General features: G+C 49.4%; 8 protein-coding genes across 8 annotated transcripts; 6 read left to right on the forward strand and 2 right to left on the reverse strand.

Moving 5' to 3' along the window:
• Positions 1-596: 596 nt before the first annotated feature.
• On the forward strand, positions 597-3,064 carry N7508_000732 (putative general amino acid permease (Agp2); the record flags this gene model as incomplete). The annotated part of the gene is made up of 6 exons (XM_058458817.1): positions 597-903; positions 958-1,029; positions 1,517-1,739; positions 1,805-2,540; positions 2,595-2,971; positions 3,025-3,064. 6 exons carry the CDS (start codon positions 597-599, stop codon positions 3,062-3,064), a joined length of 1,755 nt encoding a protein of 584 aa, XP_058325039.1.
• Positions 3,065-3,325: 261 nt separating this feature from the next.
• On the reverse strand, positions 3,326-3,916 carry N7508_000733 (uncharacterized protein; the record flags this gene model as incomplete). Its single annotated transcript, XM_058458818.1, has 1 exon — positions 3,326-3,916. One exon carries the CDS (start codon positions 3,914-3,916, stop codon positions 3,326-3,328), a length of 591 nt encoding a protein of 196 aa, XP_058325040.1.
• Positions 3,917-4,180: 264 nt separating this feature from the next.
• N7508_000734 (uncharacterized protein) lies at positions 4,181-4,971 on the forward strand (the record flags this gene model as incomplete). Its single annotated transcript, XM_058458819.1, has 2 exons — positions 4,181-4,425; positions 4,494-4,971. 2 exons carry the CDS (start codon positions 4,181-4,183, stop codon positions 4,969-4,971), a joined length of 723 nt encoding a protein of 240 aa, XP_058325041.1.
• A 12-nt stretch (positions 4,972-4,983) lies between these two features.
• Positions 4,984-5,449, forward strand: N7508_000735 (protein kinase domain protein; the record flags this gene model as incomplete). Its single annotated transcript, XM_058458820.1, has 3 exons — positions 4,984-5,027; positions 5,093-5,187; positions 5,289-5,449. 3 exons carry the CDS (start codon positions 4,984-4,986, stop codon positions 5,447-5,449), a joined length of 300 nt encoding a protein of 99 aa, XP_058325042.1.
• Positions 5,450-5,563: 114 nt separating this feature from the next.
• On the reverse strand, positions 5,564-6,589 carry N7508_000736 (putative JmjC domain protein; the record flags this gene model as incomplete). The annotated part of the gene is made up of 3 exons (XM_058458821.1): positions 5,564-5,584; positions 5,635-5,822; positions 5,875-6,589. The coding sequence occupies 3 exons, from the start codon at positions 6,587-6,589 to the stop codon at positions 5,564-5,566; spliced, it is 924 nt and encodes a 307-aa protein (XP_058325043.1).
• A 415-nt stretch (positions 6,590-7,004) lies between these two features.
• On the forward strand, positions 7,005-8,970 carry N7508_000737 (flavin-containing monooxygenase; the record flags this gene model as incomplete). Its single annotated transcript, XM_058458822.1, has 3 exons — positions 7,005-7,222; positions 7,275-8,669; positions 8,721-8,970. 3 exons carry the CDS (start codon positions 7,005-7,007, stop codon positions 8,968-8,970), a joined length of 1,863 nt encoding a protein of 620 aa, XP_058325044.1.
• A 248-nt stretch (positions 8,971-9,218) lies between these two features.
• Positions 9,219-11,856, forward strand: N7508_000738 (transcription factor domain-containing protein; the record flags this gene model as incomplete). The annotated part of the gene is made up of 4 exons (XM_058458823.1): positions 9,219-9,373; positions 9,785-10,523; positions 10,580-10,831; positions 10,888-11,856. 4 exons carry the CDS (start codon positions 9,219-9,221, stop codon positions 11,854-11,856), a joined length of 2,115 nt encoding a protein of 704 aa, XP_058325045.1.
• Positions 11,857-12,770: 914 nt separating this feature from the next.
• On the forward strand, positions 12,771-13,883 carry N7508_000739 (casein kinase II subunit beta; the record flags this gene model as incomplete). The annotated part of the gene is made up of 1 exon (XM_058458824.1): positions 12,771-13,883. The coding sequence occupies one exon, from the start codon at positions 12,771-12,773 to the stop codon at positions 13,881-13,883; it is 1,113 nt and encodes a 370-aa protein (XP_058325046.1).
• Between the last annotated feature and the right edge of the window lie 3,056 nt (positions 13,884-16,939).

Genomic DNA, 16,939 nt, shown 5'->3' on the forward strand with positions numbered 1-16,939 from the left:
CCCAGAACATATTTCAGCTTCGGACGGAATGTGGCGTTTGATATGCTTGAATGATTGACTGTTAGGTAGTTTACTTGTACTTCTCATGCTATGTCTCCAGAATGTATACACTGGGTCGACTCCATAGTCGGAGGTCTCCATCTTCCGTGGACCTCGGCAACATCCCTTGTCTCCACACGGCTCACGAGAAGACTTATATCCCTCCCCTGTCCCACGACATAATCCATAAGCCATAAGCATATCTCCAGGGATCGCACTTGCAGCAAACTTGATAGGAACTCAAATCGTGGTCACCGATGCCGATTAGAATCAAGATGCAGTGCAGCACCCAATGCGACCAAGTCAACCCCTTGCCCCTCCAAGTGGGGGACCCACGACGAGGCCCGGGGGATGTGTGTGATTTGCCGTGACTGTCTAGTTCGGACTATGCCGATTGAACTTGAGAGATTTTCCAGGAAAATACTACTTACCTGGGCAAAAATTTTTTCAATCATTCCTCTCGGTTAATCTTTCTTGCTTTCGTTCCTATCTCTAATCCGTCCTTGCATATTTATGCACCTGTCTCGCTCTTTCTAGGTGACAGTATCACCGCCAACATGCATTCAGATCAGGAGCATGTCTCGCACACGCCCACCGCCGCTGCCATCCAGAGCGCGGAGCCTGCCCACGTCGCCGATCCCGAGTCGAAATCGGCCAAGTTCTTCGACAAGACTGAAATCATTGAAAAGGACTCATTGGATAATCGCGCGCATTCTGTCGGTAGTGGCTCTATGAAGTCGTCGCATGACCACACCCATCGCAAGCTCAAGCCTCGTCATGTGCAATTGATCGGTATTGGAGGTACAATTGGTACGGCGCTATACGTTCAGATTGGTTCCAATCTGCGTACCGCTGGTCCTGCCAGTTTGTTTATTGGATTTAGTCTTTGGTGAGTGTCATTCCCGTTGAATCATTCAGTTGACTGTTTTGGGTTCTCGACTTCGACTTGGGTTTTCCCGTTGTTCCTCGGACACAAGTTTCATGTTTACAGTAAGTACGGGGATGTGAATGCCAACCGCCAATGCATCAAGAAGAAAGAGAAGAACAAACACAAAGAGAGCTCTACCAACATACACATCAATCATTCTCCAGACTCCAGGATGTAAAACTGTTAGGCCAAGAAATAGCCGTGTCAAACAGTATGAGAAATGACCAACCCGCCATTAGCCATAAGCCCACGCAACAAGTCGGAAAGCCTTGAACCCAAGCAGTCCTGATTCGCTTTTTTTGCACCGTCTTGGACCCGTGAAATCTTATACTATTCTCTAGGAGTTGTGTGATTCTCATTATCACCGTTTGTACGAACCCCTCAAGCCCTTTGCATCGTTCCAGCAGCTCTTCCCATGCATCCAGCCGTATATCAAACCATATTCCAAATGCGCCATTGGTTTGATGCCCTTGCATCGATCGCCTAATTGCTCCAATATCCCCCCAATCTTGCTAGATCTGTAGATACTCATACTCACTATACTTCTAGGCTTGGCCGAAATGGTCACATACCTACCTATCTCCTCACCTTTCATCCGATTTGCCGGCCGATATGTCGACGAGGCATTGGGCGTCGCAGCTGGATACAACTTCTTCATCTTCGAAGCTGCATTGGTCCCGTTCGAGATCGTCGCCGTCAGTCTGATCATCCGATACTGGACAAACATCATCCCAGTCGCAGCAATGAATGTCATCGTCTTAGTCCTCTACGGGTTCGTTTCCCCCTCATTAATCATCTATCATTCGCCATGACACAATCCAACTGACAAGTAACCAGAGCTCTAAACCTCTTCGCAGTAAAATGGTACGGCGAAGCCGAATTCTGGCTCTCCCTCGGCAAAGTCCTCCTCAGCACAGGACTGATCTTCTACACATTTATCGTCATGCTTGGAGGCAACCCGCTGGGCGACAGGTTCGGCTTCAGATACTGGAACGAGCCAGGCGCCTTCGCCGAGTACTACAAAACAGGCGATACAGGCCGATTCCTCGGCGTGCTGTCAGCCCTCATTGCAGCCAGTTTCACCATCGCCGGTCCAGACTATGTATCCATGGCCGCGGGTGAGACAATCAACCCCCGCAAAGTCCTGCCAAAGGCGTTCAATGGTGTTTTCTACCGTCTTACGGCTTTCTTCGTGTTGGGTGTTCTTTGTATTGGTATTCTTGTGCCATACAATGATAAGACTATGGCTGATGCATTTGATAATGATCAGCCGGGTGCTGCGGCTTCGCCGTATGTCATTTCGATGGATCGGTTGAAGATTCCTGTTTTGCCAGATATTGTCAATGCTGTTGTTCTTACGGCTTCGTTTAGTGCTGGCAATAGTTACATGTACTGTGCCAGCCGCAGTCTCTATGGGTTGGCTTTGGAAGGCAAGGCCCCTAAGTTTCTGACCAAGTGTACGAGTCGGGGTGTGCCTATCTACTGTGTTGCCATTGTCCTCGTCATTGCGCTGCTCAGTTTCTTGCAGGTTTCCAACAGTGCTGCTGTTGTGCTGAACTGGTTTGTTAACTTGGTACGCCAACCAATATTCCCAACCTTGTCTCTCCCATCTAATGATAGATCACAGGTAACGGCCTCCCAACTCATCAATTTCTCCGTCGTAACTTTCACCTACATCCGCTTCAAGAAAGCCCTGGAAGCACAGGGCATTTCGAGAGACTCCCTCCCCTACCGCAGCTGGTGGCAACCCTACATCGCTTACGTTGCCTGCACTTGCACAACGATCATGGCCTTTGTAGGCGGGTACACCGTCTTTCTGCCAGGGAACTGGTCCATCCCAACATTTCTCTTCTCTTACACCATGATCGGCGTTTTTCCCATTCTGTACTTCGGGTGGAAATTCTTCCATAAGACCAAGTTCCTCAAGCCTGAAGAAGTTGACCTGGTGAGCGGTGTTGTGGAAATCGAGGAGTACACCAGGGATTTCGTTATTGAACCGCCTAAGTGAGTATCCTGGTTTAGGATTTCTATGGAATGCGTTGCTGACAGTTTCCTAGGACTATCGTTCACAAGTGGATGTACAAGATCTTCGAATGAAATCCTGGCGTGTTTGCATGGTTTTGATTCTGTTCTTGATTCGTATGTAGAGAATTGAAGCCAAGAAAAAATATATTCAAGACTTGAGACTTGGTAGTTCTAACCGTTTCGCTATTTAGCACGGTAGTTTAATACCGCTATGCTGCCAATTCTCAATCTGCGACGATGTCCCATCTGCGTTAACGTCTTCCCTAAATTGTTCAACTTCGTCTGGTTTCCACCGGTGGTCATACCAAGTTGGTTTCCGCTTTCACTGGACTCTTATGCATTTTCAGGGACGTTTGCATTTCCATTTGCCTCCTCCTTGGCCTTCAAAGCCGCCAGCCGCGACTTATTCCGCTTGCTGATAATGCGCAGCGTATTCTTTTGCTCGATCTCGCTCATCTGTTGCCAGTTTCCGATCTGCGATAATGTTCCATCGGTGTTAACGACCATCGGTCCCAAATGGTCTAGTTTCATTTCCGTTCCGCCGGTGCTCATATCGAGTTTTATTCCGCCTGAGTTGGAGCCTTGGGCGTTCTCTGTGGATGCGCTTTCTGGCAGGTACATTTGTTCTGGAACTCTGATGGGTTCCGATTGGGATTTGGATTGGTCTGTGGATGAACTCTGTGCCGGGGTGTTGGCCATAGAGGCTGAGTCGGGGGATGTGAAGTCGCTCATTGTGCGGATCTGGGAGGCCGGGCTTGTGTAGGATGGTTTGTAGGTTGGTGGGCACTGGGGGAAGAGGATGCTGTACAGGCGGGTGCTTTGTGTTTGGGAGGTGACGATGAGAGACGAGGTCGATGCGCGCGCGAATAGGGGATTGACGGAGAGTTGGAGGAGAGCAGCGCGGTAGACTGTTGATACTTGCATGTCGTTCGGTGGTGAGAAAAGTAAAGATTGCGGAGACTCGGGAACCGAATCCACATGGAACTTTCCGAGCTCCATCCACTCTATAGTCACCGAGTCATTTCTATACTGTAGACTAAGGATTTATACCACATTTATGGCAAGTTTTAACCGTAAAATATAGTATTCACCTGTAGTAATTTTGAATGTTATTCAAGATCACCTGGCACATATCCCCTGCATTCTCAGCCTCATTGTCACTTCCAACGCACAGCTACACAGCCAACCATGTTGCCCTCTCTCATACGACCAATACGTCAAATTGGGCCATCGTGGAGACCTCTCAACACTTCAAGCCCAGTTTTCTATCATATACCTTCAAGTGACCTAATTGAGGAGGAAACAATCACAGGCTATGTAGCCGCCCATTACTATCCAACACAGATAAGGGAAATCATCCCAGATCGATACCAAATCGTGGGAAAGTTAGGATTCGGAAGTTGTTCGACTATATGGCTTGCGCGTGATATGAGGTAAGCTGATTTCCCATATTTCTGCTACTTATGAATGGAAATAAGTATACTAACTCATAATCCCGGAGACTGCAAGTCAAACAAAATGTCTCCCTCAAGATGTTCATCAAATTGAAAGAGCTCGACAAGCAGTTGAACAATGAACTTGAAATCTACAACCGCACGAGCGAGAGTCGAAGAATCACCATGGCCGCCAGTCTATCAGAACATTACACGATTCAGTTGATGTTGATGGCCCCAATGCTAAACATAGATGTTTCATACATCCTGCTTTATTTGAAAGTGTTGAGGCTGCCTACATCGCGACCCGATCCAGAAGCTTCCTCCTCAAGCCCTGGCAGTCGTGCTCGAGCAAGTGTTCTAGGCATTGGATTATCTGCATACATGTTCGATGTCGGCAGTGACTCCATTTTCAAAGACATCGAGAAACAAAAGGTCGAATATCAAATTCCAAGGAAAGAAGTTGACGGTAGAACAATCTACTGGTCTCGGAATCTCAAATGTCCACATTCAAAAGACCTCCGTCCGATCCTAGCGCGACGGTAATTAACGGCGAAGATGTTGAGGGGGATATTCAACCCGATGCATAACGTGCACCTGAGGTGATTCTCAAAATTCCGTACACGTACAGCGTTGATATATGAATGTGGGATGTATGATTTACTAGTCACGATCCAGAACATAAGGAATTTCGAAAGAGAGCTCATCTCGCCGAGATGATTACTCTTGTTGAGTCGCCGCGCAAGGCAAGGATAGTCATCGGTTCTTTTCAGACCAGGGTATGTTGGGATTCAATTGATGACTGTTTTGTGGAGTGCTAATCATTGCGGTACCTGTAGGAGTGTTTTGTACTGGTATGCCAGTGCAAGATCTGGTACCGTTGGAAGAGAGAGAAGACTCATCCCGAGGGAGAAAAGAAAAAGACGTCTTTGCGCCTATAAGGAGTATGCTGCAGTGGGACCTGAGCAAGCGTAGCACTGCCAAGGAGCTGGCTGAGGATGAGTGGTTGAAGCAGTATTTGTGATGTATCAAGACAAGCTGAATGATCATACGGTCTGCACGTGTTGTAGCAATAATCCCCAATATATCGATTTTACATATTTGTACATGGTCAAACAAACGCTAGAGGGCCATCAAGCTACCGGAACCACCAATTGACCTAGAAACCATCAGCAATCCACCTCGACACCGAAAAGAAAGAGCACTTACCGAAGCCGTCACACCCTCCCCAACACCCTTAATACTATGCCACCACCCCTTGGGAATAAACAACCCATCCCCAACCCCAAGTCTCGCCTCAAACCCAACTCCATTCCAATCTCCGCCAGCAGAAACAGGACTTCCCCAAACCGTCTCATCAAGCAAAACCCTTTCCCTCCCTTGCATCATCTCCTCACCTCGAATAGCAGCAGCCTCCCGATCCCCACTCTTCCCAAGCTGCCTTCTCACAGCCCCCAAAAACAACCTGTCCATCGGCCGGTGCGAGTAGCCTCACGACTTTCTGTCCGGCCAACTGGACAAACAAATTAGGATTCGGATCTCGATGCAGCGGGGTATAAGTGGGCGGATGTCCAATCCACACGTTCGTATCATAGACATCACCCTTCCCGGCGCGCGACACCAGATCCGGCGTGGGAAAGTCGGCTCTGAGGATTGGTGGGAGATCGAGGAGTTGACATTGGGCTAGGTACAGGCGCGTTAATTGCGGGGTTGATTCTGCCATGCGCATCCAGTCCAGAAAGAGGGTGAGTGGAGCGTGGAATTGTCGGAAGCTAGTTGTCTGTGCTCCTGGCGCGTCGCTTTGGGGATTTGAGTCGAGCGATTCGGTGAGTTCGAGTGGGACAAACGCGTCCGCGCCGTGCTTTTGGAGATATCCCACGTTCAAGCTGGCGATGTGGACATTTTCTTTTGTATCTGGTTCATGCTGACTAGATCTGAACCAGTGTTTCAATGCTGGGAGTTCTTGGAATTCGGCGCGTGGGAGGATCGCGGGCCTTTCTGGGTGGAAGCATTTCTGCTGGAAGGTTTCGAGAGTGGCATTTTCGAGGGTTTCGAGAGGTCGATATTGTTGCGCTGGTGATATGGAGAAACTGCGAGAGTGTGTTATTTTAGGGAGGATGTGTGAGAGTCTCCAGACTCTGGGGGTTGGCCATGGCTGTCTCATTCCGGAGGTTGACAGGAGAAGTCTGGGGGTGGAGCCCGGAGCTCTACATACCTCGATGTTGGATTCGGGACATCTACATCTACTTACGCACGCTGTCAGCTATGCATGATTTGAACACTAATGTTAAACCCAGCTAGACTGATCGCCAATTTACACAAGCATGAAACCGAACGGCGTTGCCGAGGTTGCCAAGGATCCCCTCACTAACACACGAACGTGGAGAGCTGAGCTGACGTCTTGCACATTTGAACCTTCTTTATTCTTAATATCTGACTCTGCACTTGGGCTTCGGACGTTGCATAGCTCATGTTGTGTTACCTGCTGAATACCACATCGACTATTGACCCTGTCGATCATCCGAGCTGCATATTCACATATTGAACCAGACCCAATTATTTATCCTTACCTCTACAATATGTCTTCACTTTCTCGAATCCATAAGCGTCATGCATATGGCAAAGATGCGCATACCTACTATCCTGTCCTCATTGTAGGCGCCGGTGAATCGGGAGTGGCCATGGGCTGTCGGCTCAAAGAGGTTCTGAAGACAGATCAGTTCCGGATCTTTGAGAGGCAGTCGGGAATTGGAGGTACCTGGTGGATTAACAGATATCCAGGAGCTGCTTGCGATATGTGAGTGTTCATTATATCATTTCTCGACGGGTGTGTTTTCTAATGTTTATAGTCCGGCCGCTTTCTACTCATTCTCGTTTGCGCCGAAGATGGACTGGTCTACTTTGCATCCTGCAGGCCCAGAGCTTGCACAGTATATGGCTGAAGTCTGCGAGAAATATCAGATTGTGGATAAGATACAATTTAACACCGATGTTAAGGAACTTCGGTGGATTGAGGCGGACGAAGAATGGGAGGTTACTATCTCACATCTTGTTCCTGGGACCGGCGATCTAGCTCAGCATGAACGAGACCGTCTGGTAGCCCAAGATGGTGAGCACCGTGTCTACGTCGAGACAGAGATTGTCCGAGCAAAGGTTGTTGTTAGCGGCGTTGGAGGTTTGGTGGAGCCCAAGAATCTGCCAACAGATATCCCCGGCTTTGAGAACTTCGAAGGTGAAATCATGCACACAGCCCGGTGGAACGACGAGATCGATCTCCAGAACAAAGATGTTATCATGTTTGGCGCGGGCTGCAGTGCCGCCCAGGTAATTCCCGAGCTGGCCAAGCCAGAAGCCAATGTTCGATCCATCACCCAGATCATGCGGACGCCGCCATGGGTGCAACCCGATCTGCTACCTGGTCGGCAACTCGAGCTGTATGAGAATTGGACACCGACGCTGTCAACCTACGTTCCCGGGTTCGCAAAGTTCCTACGCAACACACTATTCGTGATGCTCGAAAAAAACTTCTACGACATATTCAGCAACACCACATATGCTCGAATTATGCGACCACGCTTGGAAAAGAAGTTCCTTAATAACATGCGCCAGCTCGCACCAAAGGAATATCACGAGATCCTAACTCCAAACTACAGCCTCGGTTGTAAGAGACGCATCATCGATGGGACTTGGTATCGCAGTCTCAATGCTCCCAATGTAGAGCTTACTACTCAGCCTCTGACAAGAATTAACGCAAAGAGCGTAACCCTCGGCCCAGGTCGCTATTATCCACCCAATCAAACCGAAGCCGCAGATGAGGTGAGAGAAGTCCCGGCCGACGTCATCATCATGGCCAACGGCTTCGAGACAAATCAATGGCTTCATCCGCTCAAGGTCATCGGTAAGGATAACAAGAATATGGAAGATGTTTGGGCAGAACGTGGAGGAGCGCAAGCTTACCAGGGTATCGCGATGGATCACTTCCCGAACTTCTTTATGCTCTTCGGTCCGAATACAGCTACGGGTCATACCAGTGTTATCTTCGCCACAGAGAATGCCGTAAACTACTCACTGAAGTTTATCAAGCCCATTCTTAATGGTCGGGTTAGCTCGTACGAAGTGAAGGAAGAGGCTGAGCGGGAGTGGACTCGTCAAGTACAGGATGAATTGCAGAAGACTGTATTCCGTCGTGGGGTCTGCTCCAGTTGGTATATCACTGCTGATGGATGGAACTCAAGCACATATCCGTAAGTAGCTTGGCTGTTGCGCCTGTGGACACAAACTAACAATTCGTACAGATTTACTCAGATTCATTATTGGCTGCGTTGCACGTTCCCTGTGTGGTCGCATTGGTCTGCTAAGCTCACGAGACGAGGTCGTGTGCTGCAGGTTGTCAGGAGGGCCATCAAGGCCTCTGTGCTTGTAGTTCTCCTCGCAGGCTTTAGATTCCTGTATAAGAACCCAGAGCAAAGACTTCAATTCGTACAGTCTTTGCTTGCTGGGAAGGATTGGCTGCGTTCGACTGTGCAGGGTCTGATTTCTCGTTGAAAGGGAATTGGCTGCTGAATTTACGTATACTGAAGTTGAATAGGAAGAGATATAACATACTCATCAGGAACTACAAGCATCTATATAAATAGAATCTCGATCTTGACTCTATCCAATCAGCCAATCAAGGCACAGACAATCGGATGAGTAATGCGAATCCGGGGAAAACGGGAAACCCCGCGACAGAGGAATTTCTCCGCACTTCATCGCTGGTGTTTCTTCTCAGTTGTCACTCCCAGCTGCAGATCATGGCTTCAGAGTCCCCCCAGATGGAAAGGACGCCGCCGCAGACAGATGCCGGGGATCAGGCCATTGGAACATCTGAGTCTAACAAGCGGAAGGCGGAACAAGGCAACGGAACGCAGACGCGCACAAAGCGGAATCGCTACATCTCCATTGCATGGTAAGATATGGCCTGATGCGAACCTATCTCTTTCCGCTCCATCGGTCGTTTCATTCCCTGCTTTCCGGTTGGTCGGAAATGTTGCTGCGTGCATCATACGATTTGCTTTTCCTTCGGGTTATTTGTCGGCAGTCTGGCTAACTACGGGATTTAGTAACGAATGCAAGCGGCGTAAGATCAAATGCAATGGACAGGTTCCATGCCAGAGATGTGGTCATCTAAATTTAGAATGCATGTATCTCCTGCGATTGCCAGCCCAACCCTTCTGCATTCGGAGCTATCGGTCCGCAGTACCAAACTGACAACTGTACCAGGTCGCTATGCACCCAATTGTTGCAACAATAACTTCAAAGACTCGGAGTAGGTCTCGGAATTCTGTTCCGAGTAGTCGGCTGTGCTAATATTTCGCAGCGAATACCGATCGTTGACAGATCAGATCACCGCTTTACAGGATCAGGTTAACAGCCTGTTCACCAATATCAATTCTATTCGTACCCAACGACCTACATTCGAGACACCATCCTTTGATTCTCTATCAAGGGATGGATCTCAGCCCGTGTTCACGCCTATGCCACCTGGGCTGCCAAAGCCTCGGGCCCGGCATCCCCGTTTTCACGGCCCAACAAGTTCGGCATTTAACTTTGATGTGGCTAAATCCAGCTTACAGAATATGGGCATCACCCCTGCAGAAGATGGAATCCCCGATGACCTGACTACTGCGCATGTCACCCCAGCGGGCTCGCCTCCTCACCTGGGGCAGTTGCTCTCAACTGTACACCCAACTAAAGATCCTCTTTGGACGATTGGACGCGATGAAGCAATGCGTCTTTGTAAAGTCTACGAGGAAGAGATTGGGATTATGTATCCTGTGGTGGATATTGCTACCGTTACCAGTCAAGCCAATCTACTGTATACATTCATTGAGGCTGCTACCCGAACAGGATTTGCACAAAGGGGTCTTCCAGGCTCTGATGGTCTTCAGGATGAGGCTACGGTTCTCTTGAAATTGATTCTTGCTACCACCCTGGTCGTGGAAGGAGGTGGTGAAAGCGAGCTTGGCCACCGACTTTACCTGAATGTGAAACCGGTCATAGAATCCAAGATGTGGGAGCCTCACAGCGTCAAAACGATTCAATTGTTTGCCATTGTGGTGGGTGTCATTGCCTTCTCTTTGTGTGCCATCAAGTTCGCTAATACTGTTGTCAGGCAACATATCATTTCCACACAGATGACGATGCCATGGCCTATCGAGTCATCGGGTTGGCAGCGCGGATGTGTCTTGAAATGGGACTTCATCGTCGGGATGCTTTGGTCAAATCGTTCCCCAACGAGGATCACTGGAACGAAGTTACTCGACTATTCTGGTCGGTCTATAGCTTGGATCGACGATGGAGCTTAGGGACGGGACTGCCTTTTGTAATTCAGGATGAAGATATTGATCCTAATCTACCAGAACCGGTAACGCTTCCCTTCCTGGACATATTAAATCAATTTTAACTGACGACGCTCAACAGGATGCATCACTACCCTACTTACGTTGTATGATTCTTTACAACCGAATCAGCTCTAAAATCTGGTACTCTGGTCTAGGGTCAGAGGGCGCGACTGATATTCGACGAGATGAAATCGGGTATCTGGATTATCAGATTCTGCAATGGTACAAACAGGTTCCAGAAGAACTGAAGTTCTATCCTGTCGAGTCTCCCAAGACTGGAGACACTGTAAGCAGAGGCATGAGACGACTAAGGGTTCTCTTGTATCTGCGAATGAACCAACTCCGAATTCTGATCTACCGCCCCGTCCTCCATTCATCTGCTAGCATCGCAGAAGACCGTGGTCACGCCCAGACTGTGGTGGATGTAGCCAAGGACACCGTCCGAGTGCTCACCCGCCTTAACCAAATGTCCGATATTTATCGTACACAGCAGATCACCTTCAACTACTTCCTCGTTGCTGCATTGGCAGTCCTCTTCCTCGCAGTTTCTCATGCGCCAGCCGACTTCAACCGACAAGTTCGCGATGAATTCTACATGGCGCTCGATCTGATCAACGGGTTCAGTACTAAGTCCTTTGTCTCCAAGCGACTATGGAAGACCATCAAGGGCCTCCGAAAAATCGGAGAAAAGCTCGGAGTCTTAGCTCGACCTTTCGGACCAGACTCGAATGATCCTCATTCAAGTGCAGCGGTAGCTATGGCCGGCCTCGCAGGGCATCCGATTGAAGACCTTTCAATGTACGGGCAAATGAATAACAGGAATGAGCTTGGTAGTAGTCCTCTCAATGGTCTCCAGATGAGCCATGAGTTGACGAATCTGTTTGAGGCTGTTGGTGCCTTTGGAAACTTCATTCCTGGCACCACTGGTCCTGATACTATCGGTGGCTTTGTTGGGACAGATGGAGAGATTCAAAATACTGGTGAAGGTCTATCAGGTGTTTTGGGAGACGAGGGGGAGTTTGCCCGGGTCATTCGTGATCTGTTTTGATATAACCAATACCCAGGGAATACGATGCTGTATGTCTTACTCACTTTGTGATATTGCCGTAGTACAACCGTACAATATGACGCCGAGAGTTGAACATGTGGGGTTGTCTGTATGCTGGTGAGGCAACATGACATGCATATATTGGGCTACACCTTGAATATAAAATGACGAGAAAGTGATCGTTTTCTAAGCAAACTATATTAAATCATCGACCAAGACCCTGTTCACCCAACTCATGTATAAGCCGACTGGTTTCCGCATCCAGACGATCGAACCAGGCTATCGCACGTCAGCTTCACGTGACAGACTCCGACAATTGATCTCCGCGACCTCACTTCTTGACTTCTTCAAGACCATCACATCACATCACCGTCCTGTGATCCTGTGATCCTGTGCTGAAGAGTGCTTCACTCGCCCACCGCCCCACGAACCGAACGCACCTAACCCGATCCGACCGACACACCAACCTCCAGTCGAATCACTAATGACCCTCAATAACGCCTAGAGATCTCTAGGTACGTGGATCAGATAACTTGTGGCATCAAATTTACGCAAAACTGATAAGATTTTGGTGGGGTCTTTAGATCCAACGTTGATCGCACAATCTCCCCCTCCCGCACATTGCCATGAACGTCTAGCTTTTCAGCCCTCTCAGATCCCTCGCAATTCTTAAATTGCTTCACGTTACTTTCTCTCGAATCGCTGCCTCGCAGTCGCAGGACCTTCTCCCTCCGCCTTTTGCGTGACGAAATCGCTTCGGATTCGTCCTCGCCTACCTTCCCGAAGCTTATACCCCCCAGCTCGGCAACGTGTCGAGAGAGACAGGTTCGGCGTTGGCCGACGGCCTCGACAGGCTGGATTTGAGTCAACTGTCTGAATCAACCTTATCATCGTCCGTGTCCGCATCGTTCGATATGTCGTCCTCGGAAGGTGCACCGGAGTCCTGGATCTCCTCGTTCTGCTCGTTGATGGGCCATGAGTTCTTCGCAGAGGTGTCGGAAGACTTTATCGAGGATGATTTCAACTTGACTGGCCTGCAGTCGCAGGTGCCCATGTACAAAGAGGCCTTGGAGATGATTCTCGATGTGGAGCCCGAGGATGATGATGAAGAGGAAGAAGAGGAGGAGGATGAGGAGGATGAAGATGATGCGCTGGGCGATGACAGACCCGGATACCGGAGAGCAGGCGATCGGCGACACGCCCGCGTCGCCAGCGATTTGAGCGTCATCGAGAGCTCCGCCGAACTGCTCTACGGACTCATCCACCAGCGATATATCACCTCCCGGCCGGGCATTCAACAGATGCTGGAAAAATATGAGATGCAGCATTTCGGCGTCTGTCCGCGTGTCAACTGCAATGGTTGCAAGGTACTTCCCGTTGGCCGATCCGACACTCCTGGCCAAGAAACCGTCAAGCTGTTCTGCCCCGGTTGCATGGATATTTATACACCCCCCAACAGTCGCTTCCACTCCGTCGACGGAGCATTCTTCGGCACAACCTTTGGATGTCTCTTCTTCATGACCTTCCCAGACTTGGACATTGGACCCCGTCTGGATGCATCACTGTCGATTATGTCGCCCCGCAACGCCGCGCCCACGCAGTCTCGGACTGGCTCCGTGACCCGTCCCCAACCCTCCCGCCAGGTTCTCGAATCCCCCACCCCAGAGAACCAACCCTTAGAGATTAACGGCGTACGCACATCCAACCTCTGTCCCGGCCTCGGCAAGGGTAAGATCTACGACCCGCGCATCTATGGATTCAAGGTCTCGGAAGTGTCGCGCGTCGGCCCCCGCATGAAATGGCTGCGCACGAAGCCCAAGAATGTGATTGAGCTGGACGAGGCATGGAACAACGAGCAGGAGCTGCTGCAGCTGCAAGACAAGGATGATAAAGATGGCGATACCGTGATGAAACCGGAACAAGTGCAAGATGCAGCCATCGCAAACCGCAAGAAGGCCCCTATGCGACGACGACGAAACCTCAACCAGTCAGCACCCACAGATCCAATGGATGTGCATGTCCGATGAGTCGAGTCCAATGGAATTGGGAGTTTTGCGGGGATGTCGAATTTTTACACTGTTTTTAGGTTCAGAAAGATGGCCCCGGCAGAGGATTTGTTGAGGGCTTGATGCCGATGATGACAGATGCTGAGCTTGATCTACCCACTGTTTGAATGCGATTCGTTCTAATCTATTGCGCTTTTCGCATCTTCCCTCTAGAATCGAATACCATAACGCAAGGTCCATTCAGATCTAGCTCCGCGTCCACAACCCGTGGCCCTCGTAGACAGCACAATGTGCATGGACCATGATAGGCATATGCCATTGCTTCGTGTCAGCTATGTTCCACACGATACTCACCACGTACATGTACAGTAAAGCCTCCCTCCAGACTCCAGACTCCAGCCCTGGGGGGGCCCTGGGGGCCCCGAGAGCCCATCGCAAAGACAAGAACCACAGAGCCCCAACTCTCCCATATCCGCATGAAGTGATCTGCAGCAAAGAGCCTCAGAGTGTCACTCGTATACCGGCCTCCCCGACCAACCTAATCCGCAACCCGCAATCTGCATCCCGCATGCAAGTCCCAAAACAAACGGGCCCATCGGCGACGCCGAGAGACCACATGCCCGTGCAACCATCTCTCGCCATCTCTCGTATTGGCCCAGAACCATATTTACAAATCAAACGTATTTATCATCATTGACTTCTGATTGCAATTCTCAAATCCTGTGGCTAACCTGTCTACGTTATACTTACAAAGCAACCTTGGATCCGAATTCACTGATTACACATCCCACTGTGCATGGAACAGGACATGCCCCAGGTGCACATGTCCCGGGGTCAAAATTCTGGACAACGCCAACCGGAGAAAGCGGGCAAGCGGAACGGCGGATGAGCGGTCCCCCTTGGGCGCGTATTATGCGTATATGCGTATATGCAGTATATGTATAGACCCCTGTCCAACCCGAGGCAGTGGGAATGGATCGTGTACAGAGTAAAGGTACTAAGCTATTGCGAATCACATGGCTGACATGGTCATCCTTGTCTTCTACTTTGCTTTGTTTATGGGCATCTTTGGTTAGCTTGGGTGTCAGGTTTGGTGCTAGCATGAGCAGATTAGTGGGTTTCCTGCTTGCTTTGGCTTGGTTTGGGCTGGTTTGGGCGAGACAGAGGCGTGGTTATTGCCACGCTCGTTCTGTTGTTGGTTGGGTGCTTCGTTTAAATCCCCCCGCTAGATCCTGCATTGCGTCTTGGTTTCTGGTCGGATATAGGATCGAGAGGGGGGGTCTGTTTGATTGTTTTTAGCGCTTTGCTCCTCGCCTCGCTTCTTTGGATTTTTTTTTCGTTTTTTGTTTTTTTTTTTTTTCCAGCCAGCCCTCGATGGTTGCTTTTCTTGGTACCAATAGGAGGGCGCTTGGCAGTGTTGGTTTTCTTTCCTTTTTTTTTCGCTTTTGCTTTTTGTTTTGGGGCTTGCTTTGTTGTCTGTTTCTTTGGATAGGTTTGGCTTCACTTGTATCTGCTCATTTTCAAGCTGTATACTAATCCATAAGATCCGCGGTGAGATCTTAAACCTTAAACCTTGGGATGCCCTGCATAGGCTTATATCTTGGCAGTGGATGCTATCGTCTATAACAATGGGAGAGCCTTGTTTGCTTGTTTGATATGCAGTAGTTGGATCGCAAGGAATCAGCACGTTATCTATGCTTTGCGCAGTCTCCACTGTATATTGGCATGGCCCTGCTAATTGACCTGGAATAGGGTACTAGGTCATATTGTGCAACCCAAAGAACTGAGGCACTCACTATTGATTGCAAGGTGCAGGAGACAACCTTGCAAGACCGTCATAGACTGCCACTTTGGGGGATTGCACCGACATGGACCAGATACACATCCTATTGTGACCATATACCCGAATCCATACTCACCCAGGCGCAGGGATTGTGAATTTAGCTCTGCACTACATGTGTTCATATACGCAGGATCACATACCTTTGCCAACTTTATCAGGGAGACGTCTAAATAAAACCCAAAACGGCAACACCTCGATCAACCGGCCACTAAAACAAAGTGTCAAGTAAGACGGTTAAAAAAGGAAATCCCCATGACCAAATTCCTAATCGAACAACTGTCGCGATGTCCTCCCCTCGGTAAACCCAGCCAATGGGCACCCCAAGAGCCAGGTTCCAATTGGAGAACCGCCGTAGCGAAAACCATCGCGTAAACAAGATGCAGCTGGGGGACCTATTGCGGTAAAATACAAACGCCAAACATAACGCCATATACCATATGCCAAAGTCTTGTGCCTATTACCGAGATTGCAGAAATTAGTGCCAGCACTCAACCCGCCTAGCTGGAAAGGTGAAATGGTCAACCTTTACACATCATTTGGTCTGCATCGCCGTATACGATGTTGTATCCCGTAGAATTGGATGAGATGAGTGCCAGTGCCACGCATACAATGTGAGACCTGAGAAGTCACCCAATCCAATCCGAGCAGAATACTATTCCAGAATTGCACATTTATCCAAAAATAGATCTCCTCCTAACACAGGTTCTCCCATCTAGGCCCATGCGTCTCGTCTAACAGCCTCTCCAGCCGCTCCCACCACTCTGGTCTCCCGTGCTGACTGCGTGCCCCCCGCTGCAGAATGTGGAGTTTACATTGTGTTGATCGTTATCCACAGTTAAGGCGCCCGGATAATGATAGGCTCTACACAGTAACGGGGTTTGGTTATCGCTCCACTTTCTTAGGGACTTTTGCCTAGGGAGTTTGTTCCGCCCGACGAATGGTCATTACATTTACTATTTGGGCTTGGATCTAGTTGGGGCTCTAGAGATTTGAAATCAGGTTATCTGATTAATCAATGTGACCAGGCCATGTGGCCATGTGGTCTTTGCATGTACTCCGCTATGCTGGTGTAAGTATATTCGACCTTTCCAGGGTCCGGTGAGTTGGCACGGCACGGACAAACATAGTATAAACAGAAACACTAATCAGAAAGAGGAAAGCCAAGCCTAAGGCTGCGACCCTTTCCCTCTTGATTTTCGTGTCGGCACTATTGACCGACACAACGCCTTTGGCG

The sequence above is a fragment of the Penicillium antarcticum genome (genome assembly GCF_028974205.1).
Source record: "Penicillium antarcticum strain IBT 31339 chromosome Unknown utg000001l_segment0_segment0, whole genome shotgun sequence".
Lineage (NCBI taxonomy): Eukaryota > Fungi > Ascomycota > Eurotiomycetes > Eurotiales > Aspergillaceae > Penicillium > Penicillium antarcticum.